Source organism: Fringilla coelebs, assembly GCF_963513975.1.
Source record: "Fringilla coelebs genome assembly, chromosome: 27".
Lineage (NCBI taxonomy): Eukaryota > Metazoa > Chordata > Aves > Passeriformes > Fringillidae > Fringilla > Fringilla coelebs.
The window spans coordinates 1,684,783-1,701,558 of record NC_140053.1 but is presented as its reverse complement, the minus strand read 5'-3'; the positions used below and the strand labels follow the sequence as shown (position 1 = coordinate 1,701,558).

Below are 16,776 nucleotides of genomic sequence, written 5' to 3'. Positions count from 1 at the left end.
GCCCTGCAGTGGCAGCTGTGCTGGTGTCCTCCAAAGAGACTAATTCCTTCCAAGAGATGATTTTAAAACTGTGCATCCTCGAGCCCTTCCCTGACATGGCTCCTGGCTGTTTGTCCCTCCAGTTCCCTATGCCACCATAGCTTTTCACTGGCAGAGATGGGAATGCACACAGTTATTTACCTGGTCCCTGGCCTTAGCAAGAAATTCCTGCCTTGAGGAGCTGTGTAGGAAGAAGATGCTCCATGCTACCACCACCATGCTGTTTAATTTATCTGCCCTCTACACAGCTCCTTGGGAAAGTCTTTTCCCAACGAGCTTTCCCAGCAGTGCAGGGGGCTGCTGTCCATGGCAGGGGCAGAGGGCAAACAGGCCTGGCTGGGAATTGGGGACAGGGTTCCAGCCTTTCCCCCACTGCTGTGTCCAGGCTGGAATACAAGGATGGAAACAAGCCAAACAGACTCTCTTTATTCACTTCTTAGCCTGCAATGAGATGACAGGGCCATGACAATTGCATGCAGGGGCCTTTGTGGTAATGGATGAAATGTTGGGGATTCAAGTGTTCCCTGCACCCTTCCCGACCATAAAGTTTGTCTCAGTCACTTGCACGTGGAGGAGAATGAGGTTTTATGGCTTGTTTTTGGGCCGGGGTGGAGGAGGAGCAAGAGTAGGTGGTCCCTGGTTCTGATGGAAAGGGAGCTGGGTTGTTCTGGCTGCTATCCCAGCCCTGGCTCTCCATGCAATTGCAAGCAGAGTGTGAGGATCAGCATCTTTCCAGGCACATCTGCATGCCCAGGTGGAAAATCCACCCTCTGCCTCACAGCATCGTCTCCAGCTCCTTGTAGGGCTTGGTGTGACCCTGAGTCAGCTCTGTCAAATCCACCGTGTTTTCCCCCCGGCCTTTCTGGCTCAGTTCCTGCGCGGGGCAGGGCAGGAGCTGGTCCGAGGCCCCGGAGCCGGGGGCGTACCCGGGCAGGCGGGGCCGGGCCGGGAGCAGCAGCCCCCGGGTGCCTCCTGCTCCCCGCCCCGCCAGGCTCGTGCTGCAGCTTTGGGGGGCCTGGGAGCCCCGGCCGGCGCAGCAGCAGCTCCCGGGGCGCGCCTGCTGCCCCAAGTGCAGCGCCAGGAGCCTCCGGAAATGAGCCTTCTTGATCTCGGCCTGCACCTGCGAGAGCAGAGGGGGCTGCTGTGCCCAGAGACAGCAAAACTGCCTGGCCTTGCCTTGCCTTGCCCTTTTCCCTTCCCTTTTCCCTCCCTTTCCCGTTTTCCTTTCTCTTTTTTCCCCTCCAAATCCTATTGAGAGGGATGGATCTGAGCTTTTTGCTCTGGTTATCACAGCCTGGGGCTGGAACAGGGAGCTTAGCTCCTCACTCTTCCCACTTACCTCCCCATTGCAAAAGCAGTAGATAAAAGCCACAAAGAAACCCTGCCAAAAGACCAAAAGAGGTGGAGTGTGAAGTCCCTGAGCCTCCCTGGATGAATATCCCTCAATGCTGGGAGTGTCAACCCACCTGGGAGGAGTTAAAGAGCATCTCATAGTGCATCTGGATCTGCCACAGGAGCCCAGAGACCTCGGTGTAGGGCATGGCCATGAACACCACATAGTGAACTCCAAAAAGTGGCATCAGCACCAGCGTGGACTTGAGCAGCTTCCTGAAAGGAGAGACCTCAGAGCCATTCCCCAGGGCCTGCAGGACAGCCCCCAGCCCCACAGTGGCCAGGCTGGAGGTGGGAGCAGGAAGAGCTCAGATCTCCAGAGCCAGGCCTCAATCCAGCAGAGCTGCCAAAGGAGCTGGCTGCCACTGTCCTGGCACCCTTCTTCACTCCTCCAGCCCCTCCCACACCTCTGCTCCTCCTCCATGGGGAGCCATCCTGACTGAACAGGCAGGACACGAGGCTTTGATGCTGCCTGCACTTGCCTGTACTGCTGCCTGGGGTCCAGCTTGCCCGTGGTGGTCTCCCAGAGCTTGGAGGCCAACACCCGGACGATGTTGAGGAAGAGGAAGAAGTTCACCTGCCAAGAGACACCCACGGTGGTGGTGGTGCCCACTGTGAGCTGGGGTCTGCCCAAGGAGCCCCAGGGACACAGACAGGTGGCTCTGGGTGAGGTGCAGGCAGGGACATGGCAGTGATGCTGTGGTCAGAGCAGGAGCTCCTGGATCCCTCTGGGCTGTCCCTGGGTGCCAGAGGGGCCGGGACAAAACTCCAGCGACCACAAGTGAACAGCTCTGGTCTCTATCAATCCTCTTTCCCCAAAAGGAACTAAGAGGTTCATCCACAGGATTCTTACCACGACTGCAGCCAGGATGGGGACCTGATAAATCCACTTCATGTTCCCTGCACTGAGGTCCCAGCACCTGAGAAGACCAGTAAAGAAATTCCTTGGAGAAACCTGACCCCACTGGGAAGGATGGCTCCCTGTACCCCCAACCACCCCAGCACCCCCAACTCCCAATCTCCACCCCCTTGGTGGGCTTTGTGAAATCTTGAGCTGTGGCTACAAGCATTTGTAACTACAAGCATTTGTAACTATCATGGTGGGGCAAAGCAGGTTTAAATGAGCATTAATGTTCCCAAGGGCTCCTTGACCCCCTCATCCCAAACTCCTGTTGTTCATATGATGGCCTTTCTCCTTTTAAAATGCCTCACTCCAGAATATGCCCTTTAGCATCCATCTCTGCTGTTTATTGATCAATTTATGCTGCAAACCTGCATCCACCGTCCTCCCAAACGCAAAACAAAACCACTATCGCTCTGCATTACTGACAATTCTATGAACAAGCCTTGAATGTGGGTTCCATCCTGTTGTTCTTTTTGAAAATTTTCATTTCCAAAAAGCTCTGGTGCCCACAGATACTTTGCTACTTTGCTGGCATTTGCAGCCACTCTTCCCCTCCCAAAGGCCCTGGTGAAGGTGGGTGTACATACTGTGTATCTGCCAGCGAGGCCCTGACACTGGCCCAGATGGACACAAACACAGCAGGGAGACCTAGAAGGGCAGGGACAGAGTGAGGAGCAGGGTTGGAGCATCACCTTAGCAGATCCAACCAGCTCCTGCATCCCACTGCCCTTCCCTGGGTGCCACTCGGCCATGGCCAATGCCTCAGCTCCCGGCTGGGGCTGGGTCTGTGCTCACCCCAGCCGATGATGATGAGGACCCACAGGTAGTTCTTGTTGGAGAGGAAGGCCATGAAGATCAGGCTGTGCAGGTAGAGACCTTCCACCAGGATCCAGTAGTGGTTGGTGGCCAGAAAATAGAGGAAGAGAGTCACCACCACCTTGCAGCCAACCTGTGGGCATATGGAGATGCCTGTGTCAGGCTGGCCCCAAAAGCAAAACCTGGTGGCTTTTGCTTTCTGGTCACCAAAACCCATCTGTGCCCCATGTTCTTCTTGCAGAGACCTGCATCTCCTCTGGGATATTCCAGCATCTTCCTTCCCATAGGACAGGTATTCCCTGTAGACAGGCCAAGGTACTCTGTGGCTCTGGTCTCTAGTGTGGCTCCAGGACAGAGAGGAGCTGGGCAGAGCCAAAGGTGGACCTTCATCCCCTCCCCCTGAGCAGCACAGCCCCGGCCTGGGAGGATCCCAAGCACATCCCATTGCATCAGAGCTCCTAAATCCCCCTTTCCCCCCATCCACCACTTGCCAGGTGTCCCCGCTGTCCTGGCAAGGGTCCCCTGAAGTCGTCCTCCCGCAGCCTGTCGGCGTCGCTGGGCGCCGTGCCCGAGTAGAGCACCACGTCCTTCAGGAAGATGCTGAGGGCCCGGCAGATGAAGGAGGTGAAGAGGTGCACGTGGATGTAATTCCGTGTGCAGTGCAGGCGCCTGCAGAGAGGAGATGTGACATGAACCAAACCCCAGCTGCCCAACCAACTCACCACACTTGGGCTCAGGGAATGGGGGCTCTCAGAGTGGGCTATGGGGTGTCTGGGCAGGGAAACCAGATCTGGGAGCAAGTGGGGTATCCATGCTGTCCATGGGCAGGGTGGAGAGATCAGGAGCTGGTCACACTGGGGATGTTTGGGGCTTTGGGAAATTGGCTGATGTTTGTTTGGGTCTGGGGTTGTTCCCATTCCTTTGGGGGCTGCCCCCTCCCAGGGCTCATGTGCATGGACAATGGGATGGGTTCCTGTTCTCCCACATGGGAGGGGCTTTGGCCTCTCCTTACTTGAAATAGGAGAGGATGCAGACAGCAACGATGAGGGAGGCCAGGGAGATGGAGTAGCCCACAGTGTACATGAGGTGCAGGCGGTCAAACACCTCCTGGAAGAGAAGGACTGAGCTCCACCTCCCTGCCAGAGCACAGGGGGAGCAAGGCTGGTTTGAGGAGCAGAGAGGGAAGAGCCCCTGCCCCCAGCACTTCCTCTGGCCCCCATCCACACCCCTTTCCCAGCACCTTTGACAAACAAGGTCACCTTCTGGTGGCTCCGGCTCTCGGAGGAGAAGAGCAGGGCACACTCCGTGTAGTTGGCCCAGGTCTTGTTGATGCTGAGAGCCATGGCCCAGGTCCCATAGGCACTGCAGTACCTGTAGGCATGACCTGGGGACAGCAACGAGCACTGTGGCAGCAGAAGGACCCAAGGGAAGCCCAGACTTGTCCCTACCCCGTGGATTGTCACAAGGGTGAGGTCGCTCTCTGCCCAGGTACAAGACTTGCCTTTGTGGTTGAAGTCGTAGATGTAGTCGGGGCAAGGCACTGACACCTCCTGGCTGGGGGAGCCCCTTGGCCAGCAGATGATCCCATCCCACTCTGGAGGGCAGCTGGGGTCTGGCCAAAGAGCAAAGACACATCTCACATCTCCAGTCAGGGCCTCAGTATAACCTCTGCCTTCCCCAGGTGTGTGCTGGACCAGGGGGAGGAAAATGCTGCCACAGATCCCCCTGGGCTGAGAGAGAGAAAAGCTGCAGGGGGCCAGGAAAGGGGACACATCCCACCTCTTCCAGATGGGGCAAGGCCCCTCCACAGCTCTCTTTTGTGGTGTACATGGAGCTGTCTGGAAAATGCTGGAGCCAGTGCTGGCTGCACCCAGAGCACAGATGGTGCCATGAGCTCCACAAGCCCCCTGGAGCTGGGTGTCCTCAGCCCCATCCCACCCCAACAGAGAGGACAGCATTCCCCACAGTGCAACCAGCTCCACCAGGGCTGGCTCACCCAAGCACAGGGGGGGACCTTTGATACCTTTGATCTTCTCCAGCTGGGCCTTTATGTCCCTCTGACACTTTTCCTTGGCCTCCACCAGGAGATAGATCTGCTCTTCTTTTGTGAGAACATCATCAGGATCGACCTGCCCAGACAAAACCCAAGTGAAAACCCCTTGGCTCCAGTCATGGCATGGCTGTGCTCTCCCAGCCCTCTCCAGGAGAGTCAGGTTTGGGTGGCTTTGGGTAGATTCAACAACACAGGGAAGAAAAAAGCTCTTCCTGCATTCCTGCTCTCATTTTTCCCTCTTCCAAGGCTGATGCTGACCCCAAGCCCCTTCCCACCCTCTCCACAGTCATTTCTGCTCATGGTTATATGCAGAAATCAGTGGCCTGTTGGGCTCCTGCCCCATCTCCCTGTCACCCATCACCAGCAGTGCTGGGTGTCCCTGTTGCCCATGCTGACCAGGATGAGGACACAGCTTTGGAAGTGAAGAGGAGCTGGGATGCAGAAGGGTCACTTTCCCCAGACCTGCTCCAGTGAGCACAGCCAAATCCGGCCCCAGAGAGGAGATCCAGGACTCCCATCCATGCACTTCCCAAAGCAGCATCTGGGTGGGTGAATGGGGGGCAGGAGTGGGATCCTGGGGGTGCATCAGCAAGATGGGGGCCTGGCTGTGGGAGTCTCACTGGCTGTGGGCCCAGCTCTGCCCTCCAGCCCCTCCTGCACTGCTCGTAAACCACCCACTCTGCTCCCCCAGTCCTCCGAGGCACTGACCCCTGCCCTGGATGTGTCCAAGAAATGGAAAAGCCATCACGCTGCAGTGCCTCCATGGCTGCTGGAAAGCTTTTAGCAGCAGTGGAGATGCTCTCCCCTCGTGCCCAGCAGCTCTGCAGAGCGGGATGTGAGTCGGGAGCACAGCCAGCCCTGCCCGGGCCAGCAGCACAACATTTAAAGCCAGGAGAGGGAGCAGAGGAGCCCCGGGGCCACGCAGACTTACCAGAGCCGAGCTCAGGAGGCAGCAGCAGAGGAGAGTCACCATGATAGCTCCCACAGGGCCAGATGTCCCCATGGTGCCACCGTGTCACTCAGACAGGGACTTCAAGGACCAGAATCGCTGCCAGTGGTGGAGAGGGCTGGCGTGTTCAGCAGGACAGAGCATCTTCTGGGAGCGCCTTCCTGGCTGCCAGCCCCACTGAGGTGAGGTGGCACTGGGGACACAGCCCGTCCCTGGGAGATCAGGGCTGGGTGAGTTCCTTGTCCCTGTGGGATCCCTATAGGGATCTGCTCACAGGCTCTCCAGGCAGGGGGTTTTCTCCCCACACCATGCTTGATCCTATTCTCTCTTTGTGTCTTGCTTGCTTTGAGCAGCTCCAGGAGCGTGTGCAAACAGTTCCCGTTCAGATGGGGATGGCAGAGGTTTATTGGCTTAGCCCAAGGTGCTAAAATCCTCTTCATTCAAGGCAGATTCCTCTTCTCTTTTCAGAAACTTCTCTCGCTGCTCAGTGGCTCATTTTTCAGCTGTCACAGCATTCCCCCACTGCCCCCATGCTCCTAAGTCCCTTCTAGCCCCAGACTGGTCCCAAGTAGCTGGAGGAAGGAGAGGAAAATCTCAGTGAGGTGGCTGGAGGCAGGGAGGCAGAGGGTGCAAGCACGTGAGCAGCACCTCCAGCTGATGCTCCTGCGATGGGATGTCTTTCAGGCAGATGCCAGTTTAACCCTTTTCCTTCTCTAGGGCCTGGGATGTGTTTTGGGGAGATATGCTGGGATCTGTCCTGCTCTCCCAGGCACCCACAGTGACCTCAGAGCACATCTGCATTCACTGTCCTCGGGAGAGGGGCTGGAGGCTCCATCCTGGGGCAGGGGGGTAGAGGGAGCAGCCACCCAGATGGGGTCCCACACCATCACTGGGCATCAGGTCAGAGCTGGTCCCACTATAGCTGTCACTCTCCCTTGTCACCTGCATCTCCCTGGCATGGACCCAGGGCTGTCCCCTGCCTTTCAGGGTCATGCTGATGCCCAGCTTGCTCCCACCACTCAGCCAGTTCCAACACCCTGTGACCCCCAGCAGCCAGAGCGTCCCCCTGGGCACAGAATGAGGCACAAAGAGGGGAGCCCTCTTTCCCCAGGCAGGTTGTCATTAGTAGGATGAGGCTGGAATTCAACAGCCCAGTGCCAAATCCCTGGAACAGCAGCTCCCAGCCTGGGCCCCTCCCCTGGTGCACATAATCCATGTCCAGACACAGCTCTTGCTGCCTCTGTGAGTGCCCCAGTCCTGCACAGAGCTGCAGAGCCCCCAGAGCCTTCCTTGGGGTTTTCCTGGCAAGGCAGCTCACTCTGCTCCCAGCCATGAGCCCCTGGGACTGTGTGATAAGGGGCAGAGAGCCCTGCTGGGCTCCTGGGGGAGGGGAGGCCAAGGGAACACGGCAAATCCCAAGGACAGGGCTCAGGAGGGGCTGCTGCTCCTGCTGATGGAATCAGACAGCAAAACAAGCCCCACGGTGGCCATCAGCTGAAAATCAAGGAGGGACCGGGGACATTGTCTGCAGCTGCCTGTCTCCACTGCCCGTGCCACAGCGTGGGTGTGACACCAGCTCTGCCAGGGCTCCTCGGGATGCTGCACAGGCATGGAGGGTGAGCAAGGAGCAAACAGTCAGACTGCAATATGAATGTTTTCTGAAGGCTCTGCTGGGTCTAATTTCTGACCTAGAAGCTGCTGGGGAGTAAAGATGGAGTTAAGGTGAGATTATTTTGGAGTCAATGGATGCTGAGGGGGAGGCAGCTCAGGGCCAATTTAACTCCCTTGATTTCCCAGACAACACCTGACCCAGGTTCTGAGTTCACACTTAGCAAAACATGTTGAGGTTTTTTGCTAAATGACTCGTTATATTCTAGAGAGCTCTGGAAAGCAATGATTGCAAATGACACCCATCCAGCCCCCTCAGCTCCCCAAACCCTGCTAGCAATGATGAGATGATGGCACACAGAGAATTCCCAGCAGTTTGTGGCTGCTCCCTCCTCTGGAATGACCCCCGTAACTCCTCCTTTGCCCTGGTGCCCCACACATCTTGTCTAAGTTGATGGTTTAGAATGTCTCAGTAAAACCCTCAAGCCCCATTTTCTGGGATGCTGAACTTCAATGAGTTCTGTGCCTTTGTGAGTCTTCAGGTGGGAGAGGAGGGTGACAGCACGAGCATCTCCCACCAGAGCCTGCCCAGCCCCTGGAGAGGAGCCAAACGGAGACTCCATCTGCCCTGCAGGTTTTGGAGGTGCTTGGGATGGGTTGTGCAAAGCTGGGAAAGATTTGTGCCGATGAATTCAGTTGTGGCTTTGGCCATCACTTCCATTTCTTCATTAGCCACCCTGAGGGAGGTGAGCACCTACACTGGTCTTTTCCAGGGCTCAAGCTCAGCCCTGGGGAGAGACTGGGACAAAGCAGACCCTGAGCACAAGACCAAGGGAGTGTTCAGAGAGCTGTGAGCTCCTTTGAAGCAGCACTTTGTAAATCCTGGTCTTAAAAAGGCTCTGCAGTGCTGGCCCTCGCAGCCTGCCTGCAAACAGGCGCATTTCCCCGTGGGTATCATGGCAGGTTTATCAGCCATCCTGTTGCTATTTTCTTGCCTGGCCCCCGTGGCCATCCGTGTTTAGGTTTCAGTGATCATTTAGCAAGCAGCCCCCATGCAGCCCACCTGGTGCAGGTGCTGGAGGGGGACATGTCCCCCCTTGTACAGCTGGGGGGGGGGCGGCTGGTGGCTCCGTGGAGCCAGGAGCCGATGACAATGGGCAATTGTCAAATTGGGGCCCCTCTCGTTTGAGTTTTCTTCCTTTTATAGTAAGTAGCAGTTGCTCCAGCAGCTGGCCTGCCCCTCCAGGGTGAGCACTGGGCTCCGTATATAAGGGAAGGAGCAGCCTTTGCCTTTCATCCCTCCGTTCATTTCCCTCGCTGGGCGGCAGGACTCATCCCGCACCTCAGCAAATCCCAGCGCGATGCCGCTCAAGAAACCCGACCCGAGGAAGGAAGCAGCCAAAGCAGCTCCCGGCTCGGAGCCTGCCTTCGATCCCAAAAGCGTGAAGGTGAGTGAGGAATGAAGACGTCACCGTGTCTCTCCCTGCCTTTCATCTGCCAGGCACGGGCGATGCAAAGCGCTCTGCAAATGGCATTAGCCAGGCTGGAAGCCAGCCTTGGGAGGGGAAAATTATCCGATTGTGTGGATGCAGCAGGCTGGGAGTGATGCTGCCCTCGCTGGGGAGATGTCTCCGTGTTGCCCACCCAGCCCTGCCAGCACTCACTGCAGGGAACCAGGACCCCGCTCCCGGAGCTGCGGCTGCAGTCGAACTCCCAGCTCCTGCTGAGACCCCATCTCGGGGCCTCAGGAGCAATAAAAAGCTCCTCTGCCACCCACTGTCTCCATCCTGAAGTATTTTGTTGCCTGTGTTGCCTCCTCCCCATAAGAGCATCCTTTATCCAACAGCTCCACAACAGGAACTCACTTTTTCCATGATTCCTCAGGATACTTACATTTTTAAGCCATAGCTGTGGCAGGAGAGTTATTAAGAGCAGGCTCAGCATGGAGGCTGTTTAATCACTTGAACTTGGGATCAGACCCTAAAATAACATCCTTTCCACCCAAAACAGTCCTGACTGTGGTCTGAGCATCCCTCCTGCCTGCCCACCCTGCTGCTGCCAGCTGTGCTCTCCACAGGGATGTCAGCTCCACAGCAAGGGCAGAAGCAGTTGGGGACATGGCTCAGCCAGACATGGCATAGATGTGGGACATGGCATGGATACAGCCTCCTGCCCCGAGCCTGGGGAGGCAGAGGTCCAGAGGGGAGAGTTCCTTTGCTCCCTCCAGCAGCAGTCCACTTCTCATGCCCAGCTCTGATTCCTTCTCTTTACAGATTGAATTCACGGCAGAGCAGATTGAAGGTAAGTGCCGAGTTCAGCTTCTCTCAGAGGTGGCTTTAGAAAGGGGGAATCCTTTTTTCAGGTAGTTTTTCACCACAGACATAAGAGCTGAGGCCCCACACATTAAATCCCCTCTTGGGAGAAAGGCCAGCAGGATCCAGAACCTGGCAGGGAAAAGGTATTTTTCATTCATGGTGTGAGATGCAGCCTGGGTCAAAGTCAGGGTGTCTGGTGGGAGGAACAGCCTCTGACGACACAGGGACAGCCCTAGAGAGTGGAGATCCGAGTGGAAAAGGGATAAGTATGGATGTCCTGCAGCAAAGCCAGCTGCTGAGAGTGCAGGGATCCAGCAGGTCACCCAGCCAGTCCTGCAGAGGTGACAAAACCTGCTCGAGCAGCCAAGTGACTCGTCTGAGGAGTCTGGCAAACCTCAGCCCGCATTGCGCAAGCTCACTCGGGGCTGGATGAATTCAGAGGGCACAACGTGCACGTGTCTGTCCCTTGTCCCTTGTCCCTTCCCTGCCTGCCAGGCACGACGTGCTGTGCTTCCCTGGAGTGGGAATGGGGCCGCTCTGAGCTCTTCTTCCCTGCAGAGTTCAGAGAAGCCTTCGGGCTGTTTGACCGGACACCTGGGGGGATGATGCAGATCAGCTATGGACAGTGCGGGGACGTCCTCCGCGCGCTCGGCCACAACCCCACCAACGCAGAGGTCCTCAAGGTGCTGGGCAAGCCCAAACCAGAAGGTGACAGCAAGCTGGGGACAGGGTGGGACAAGCAATTCCTGTGCTCCCCGTCAGCAAGTAAAGGGTAACATTCCCTAAGGGAAGAACCCTGCAAGGTGAAGGAACTGGGAAGGAAATTATGCAGACAGGCTTCATTCCTGTGTAATTCCTGCACTCCCTTCCCCATACCATGGGGGATGACATATGGGATGGGCAGTCCTCACACAGGAATGGTGGCAAGTGATGCTGAGCAGACTTTATCCTGAACTGGTGCAAACTGGTATAACCAGACCAGTCCCAGTGCGGCCACATTACTGTGGTGACAGACAACCCACCTGATGGTGTAGTTTTGGGCTGATATCAGGGGTCTCTGTGCAGTCCCCTGATGTTAATACTTCATGGATCTCCAATCTCAAGTCCAATATAATAGTTCTGTCTCCTCACAGGGCTTCTCCCCTGCCCTCTGATGGAAAAGAGACCAAGAGAGTTAATCAGGAGACCCTCAGAGGCTTAATTCAGCCCCCTGAGGGTTCATCTCTGACCCCATCTCCTCCTCTTCCAGAAATGAACACAAAGATGCTGGACTTTGAGACCTTCCTCCCCATCCTGCAGCACTTCACCCGCAACAAGGAGCAGGGCACCTTCGAGGACTTTGTGGAAGGGCTGCGTGTCTTCGACAAGGAGGGCAACGGGATGGTCATGGGGGCTGAGCTGCGCCATGTGCTCGTCACGCTGGGTAAGGCTGGCCCTGGGGGACAAGGCATGGGCCCCCAGCTCTTCCTGGGCTCAGGTAGCTGCCTGGTCCCACATATCACAGAGGACCTTTTCACTCTGCTGCTCACGGGCTCTTTTAGGAGTCAATAGCTGTGAATGTGTGGCCATTTCCACCTCATGCCACAGCTTCATGCATGACCCAGGCAAGATGGAGACTCCAGAACAGCCTCAGTAATCAGGCAACAGTTGCAGTGTGGTCCTCTCTCCACCCTCTCCCACCAGCATTCCTCAGTAGTGGCACACAGCTCTTCTTTAAACCCCTTCTCCTCCCTCTGGTGTCAATGGTTATCTGGAAGAAGGACAGGAAGGTCCTGTCAGGCTGAGAACCCTTCCCCTCACCTCTCCATCCTGTTCCAGGAGAGAAGATGACAGAAAGCGAGGTGGAGCAGCTCATGGCAGGGCAGGAAGATGCCAATGGCTGTATCAACTATGAAGGTAAGGGCAGAAGATTCCCATCAGGGCCATCTCAGACACGGCTCTCTTGTCTTAGGGTACAAAATGAATCCTCTGCAAGGGCTCTAGTTGGACTTGCTGTTCCTAATGGTCTTTTCTAACCTGAATGATTCCATGATTTTATAACACTGGTGAGCACTGGAAGGGAGGTGTGGACCACCCTCCAAAGCCTTTCCAAAAAAGCACTGAGACATATTAGCCGGGGTGGGAACAAGGTGGTTGTGCCAGTGATTTCCAGGAAAAGCAGCTGAAGACAGCATGTTTCCAAGGAGTTCAGGGCTGTTTTATCCACAGTTTTGGCACTGTTTTGTTGCAATCTATTGAAAATAAACAAAGCCAGCATCTTTCCCAGCAGAGGCTAATTGGGAACATTTGCAGACCTGGATCACTCGCTGCTCCAAGAGGGTGAAAATCTGGAATAGGAGGTGGTTAAATTTAGGAACCCCTAAAATTGGAGAGCAGTGAGGAAAAGAGGGGATCCATTTCCCTTGGCCTCAGAAAAATGAGGATAACGGTACTGGCTCATCTCCAAGGGTTGGCATCACTCTGACCAGGCTGGGGATGGCAGGCAAAAAGTGGGAACAGAGAGAGGAATACTAGCCCTGGCACAGCATCCATTTCATCCCTGGGGGGGTCCGGGCTGGGGGTCCCCCCTGCTGCCTCTCCACCTGCTCCTCCCAGCTCACAGCATGTCCTGACCCCTCACGCTCTCATTTCTCCTCAGCTTTTGTCAAGCACATCATGTCTGGCTGAAACGAGAAACTTCAGGTGAGTTCAGTGGCGTCTGCGGCTGCTCACTCCAAAACTGGAAATCCTGCAAGTAACAGCCAGGGGCAGGGAAGCCAAAACCCAAACCTGCAGTGGATTAATGCCACAGGAACAACCCCAGCTCTGAAGGCACAAAAGTTATGTTGATGATAAGGAATTTCATTTGTAACTCCTGCCAATTAAAATTTATCAGGACAGAATCACAACTAAGATGGTCCTTTGTGGTCTGGGTAATTGGGTGGAGTCTCTGCTCAGAAAGAAAGAGGTGGTTTATGGTGCCATGCTTTCTAACCTGCCAGAAGCTAAGGGGGTCAACAGCAGCCAGTGGAAATCAATATTTTTAAACCTGCATCAGTGAATGACTCAATGCTAAGAAAATATTTAATACTTAGAGAGGAAATTTCTGAACTGAGAAATATCAACATTCCCATTCATGTTACAAAGAATAAGGAAAATGTATCACAGATGTTTGTTAAACTTTTTCATGTTCCTTAAGATCTGCCTGAAGAAAACAGAGAAACCTTGCTGAGGGGATGAAGTTTCTTTGAGGATGAATTATCCCTCTGAAATCTATTCAGTTGAAAAGAAAATCCAAATTGATGCCTGGCCCCAGCTTCCCCACCAATTTCTTATGATTTCATTATCTATTTACTTTTTTAAACATTTCTCCTACCCCTCAGCTACGTAAAAGGCAGGAGGCAGGGGAAAAAAAAAAGAAGTAAAAATGACCTTCAGATAGTGCTAAATACACGAATTAAACATTTAAAAATCTCTCTCCACCCAAAATCTCTTTAAACATCAGAAGGTTAAAATGCAGACAGATAGAAGTCTGAACTTTGAATGTTCAGCATCCTTTTTATCTCCTTTTTAATCCATTTCTCCCCGGTTCCTGTTCATCAGCTCAGCAATATAGATGGTTGGGTGGCAAATGCTGACAGGAGATTTAATTCTTCACATAACTATTTGCATATAAAACTCTTTTTAAAATGGTATTGAATTACAGCTTTTAACATTTTGGGTTCATCTGAAAAATAATATTCTGAATATTCTCATCCCAAAGATTCTTTGCATTCAGACCTCTCCCACTTGTCTCCCAGAAATGCTTGAACCCACCTGAGCACCATGAAGAGCAAGATTCCTCCATGCATGTCCTTTCCCTGGGATGTTTTGTCTAAGCCATCGTTGGCCACCATGTGTGTGTGCCTGGGCCTGGTACTCAGTGACATATCTGCAACTAGGTTTTAAATCTCAAGTTACTCTTGTCAGGTTTTCCCTGTGACATTTGTCTCATTAAATTTCATTCCTTCCTCCCTTAAATGGTTTGTCTGCCTTGGCTTGGGGCTACTTATTGACACGGTGGGTGGAGGGGACCCCTCAGTCTCCACCAACTCTCAGAGGTAATGGTATTTCCATGGAGAGGAAGAGTTCAGACTTGTAAGTGAGGATCATCATCCACCCTTGGCATTGGTCAGGAGCTGGGCTGCAGCCTGGTCACCTCTTGCTGATGCAGACCTGGAGCAAGGAGAGCACAAGGGGCAGGTTGCATCAAAGACACACCCTTTGGTTTTGGGAAGTTCTTAATTTCCTCTCTGCCCTAAAACCAACCCTTTTCCAAAACTGTAGGCCATCCATTCTTCATCTTCCCTCCAGGTCCAGGCTGAACAGCACTATGAAGCAAAGAGGGCCCTGCTGGCCCTGCCACTGTCCCTGTCACAGAGGGACCTACAGGCACTGCTTCACTGCTTGTCCCAGCCAGGAAAGGCCCTTAAAAACCCCAAAACATCAGAAAAGCATGAAAAACATTCTTTGTTCCGTATCAATGAGACATCCAAAAGTCTAGTTTTGAAGGTTTTCAGAAAGTTGACTCCTGCTGAATCAGCAAGGGTGAAGAAAAACGGGGAAAGAACAGGTATTTCTGGGCCAGGTCCACCCTCATGGGGTGTGGGTAGTGTCCTGCTGGGGATGGAGCCCAGCCAGGATGGGCTCTCTGGATGGCTCTTCTCCAGGCAGATGGTGTGTTCCAGCCAAGAGCTGTCTGGGGGCTGTGTGATACAAGCTGGTGACTCTCCCCCTCTTCCTACCTGCAAAGCAATCTTCAGAGCATCACCACAAGCGGTGAATAATTCATGATACATAACTCAGCCTTCCCATCAGCAGAACACCTGGGAGCAGAAAACACTTTCCTTTGATTTGTTCCTGATTCCAACGTCCTCCCTCTGCCTTTGACTAGAAATTGAAGGCACTTTGCTCCGATGTGTTGACTTCAGCTGCCACTTGCTCGTTCCTGTGCAGTGACTGAGTAACAGCTGCTTCCAATTCCCACTGTTTGATTCAACTGCTCATAAAAAGCAACATAAGCTGTTTATAGATGCAAGATTAGATTTGAGCTCCTCTTTGTGCTATTCCCACAGCTTCCATTAGGCAGGACGTGGGCACCTCGTGTTTTTAATGTGCTATCTGTGCTTTAACCTCCTAAAGCACCGTGGTGACGGGGCCAGAAGGGACCCTGCTTGCTGCACACTCGCTCTGGGGTCACGTTTGTCCTTGTCACTGCTGTGGCACTGGCTCCTGCAGCAGAACGTGGTGTGGCAGAGAGGAACGGAGCAGAGAAGAGGTGGGGACCTGCTTCAGCTCACAAAGGAAATCCACGGCAGGGACTGGGGCCCTGGAGCTGTGGTTTCCCTCCTCTAGCCACGATATTCCTGCTGTAGCCATGATATTCCACGAGATCCCTACTAGCCTTGATATCTCTGCTAGCTGTGATATTCCTACTACAGCTGTGACATCCTTCCCTGCAAGCCGAGAGGCTGCACTCTCACTCCTCTGTGCAGAGCAGAGGCCTTGTGTTTGAGCCCCCAGCTTCCACAGTGAAAGGAGTAACACCAAATTAAAACCAAAGTGAGACCTGCAAAGAGACAGACAGAAGGCAAGCAGTAAGAAATGACAGAACTACAGGAAAATGGTTTTCCATGGGAAATATCCAGCACTTGAAGCCCCCCTGAGGGAAGAGCCATCCACACTTTACTTTAGAGACCTGTTGTGTCTCTTTAAGATAAAGCAGAGCTGGTTTGCAGCAAAGCAGGTTGGAATGATGCACTTGAACAGGCACAGTATGTATGTCTGTACCTCTGCTTGTGCCTCCTCCTGGCAAGGCTGCTCCCCTCCTCCTCTGGAAAAGTTGAGGATTCCACAGAGAAAGCAGCTTTAGTCCCATGGACATTTATGGGTGCATCTGTGGGTGCCAGTGAGTGACCCCACAGGCAGAACTGCACTGTAGGACTGAGGAGCCTCTGTAAATCCAGATGTTCCGAGACAAGAGCAAACACTGACCTTTTACAGTTTGGATGTTTTACATGAATTCCAGGGGACTCTGAGGAGAGGTACAAGGAGCCCCCATGCTCCGAAGGGCCTGTATCTCCTCAGGCTGTGATAAGACAGATTCTCATACCAAAGAAGGTCTGGATGTCAGTTCTGTGCCCTGGGGAATGGGAGAGACAGATGGAGCCAGCTTTCATGCCTGGGAGGAGTTATCTGCAGTGCACGAGATCAGGAGCAGGGTGAATATGGACTGTGCTCCTTGAAAGGCTCCTTCATGGGAGCCCCAGCCCATGTACACACACCACCATCATCACCATCAGCAAGTGAGGCCAAAGGCCTTCAGAGGAGGAGACACTTCACTGTCATGTTACTCACACCCTCCTTTTTTCTGACAAAATGACTTGGATAGACCTGATTAGGAAACCAGGTGTCCATCCCAGGGGACAGCACTGCTCTGCAGTTAAAATTTGTTATTTGTCTCAGGTGAAGGATTGAAGAAAGCTTTGCCTGCTCACACCCTGAATGCAAACACGCGCAGATTTGCTGCCAGTAACAAATTTCTAACTACACCTTTCAGAAGTGCAGAGAAAGAGGGGAAGGAGGCAGGCTGAGCCCTCCTGCTCCACACACAGCTTTTGTTCTCGCATAAAGATACAGCCCCTGCCCACGTGTGCTTGGCAGCACATCAGGATCTGACCTT

General features: G+C 53.9%; 2 protein-coding genes across 3 annotated transcripts; one reads left to right on the top strand and one right to left on the bottom strand.

The window, feature by feature from the left end:
* Positions 1-814: 814 nt before the first annotated feature.
* On the bottom strand, positions 815-8,850 carry LOC311163232 (parathyroid hormone/parathyroid hormone-related peptide receptor-like; the record flags this gene model as incomplete). Its single annotated transcript, XM_084222002.1, has 14 exons — positions 815-1,159; positions 1,379-1,420; positions 1,506-1,643; positions 1,910-2,008; positions 2,285-2,351; positions 2,923-2,983; positions 3,131-3,284; positions 3,643-3,820; positions 4,164-4,287; positions 4,392-4,535; positions 4,653-4,763; positions 5,148-5,280; positions 7,036-7,219; positions 8,825-8,850. The coding sequence occupies 14 exons, from the start codon at positions 8,848-8,850 to the stop codon at positions 815-817; spliced, it is 1,806 nt and encodes a 601-aa protein (XP_084078128.1).
* Positions 8,851-9,122: 272 nt separating this feature from the next.
* Positions 9,123-12,743, top strand: LOC311163433 (myosin light chain, embryonic; the record flags this gene model as incomplete). Of its 2 annotated transcripts, XM_084222284.1 has the most annotated exons (6): positions 9,123-9,209; positions 10,035-10,062; positions 10,635-10,784; positions 11,326-11,499; positions 11,895-11,972; positions 12,715-12,743. In XM_084222284.1, 6 exons carry the CDS (start codon positions 9,123-9,125, stop codon positions 12,741-12,743), a joined length of 546 nt encoding a protein of 181 aa, XP_084078410.1. The 2 variants fall into 2 exon arrangements, with proteins under 2 accessions (XP_084078410.1, XP_084078409.1); XM_084222283.1 differs by lacking the exon at positions 9,123-9,209 and having other exon boundaries at positions 9,912-10,062.
* Positions 12,744-16,776: the final 4,033 nt, after the last annotated feature.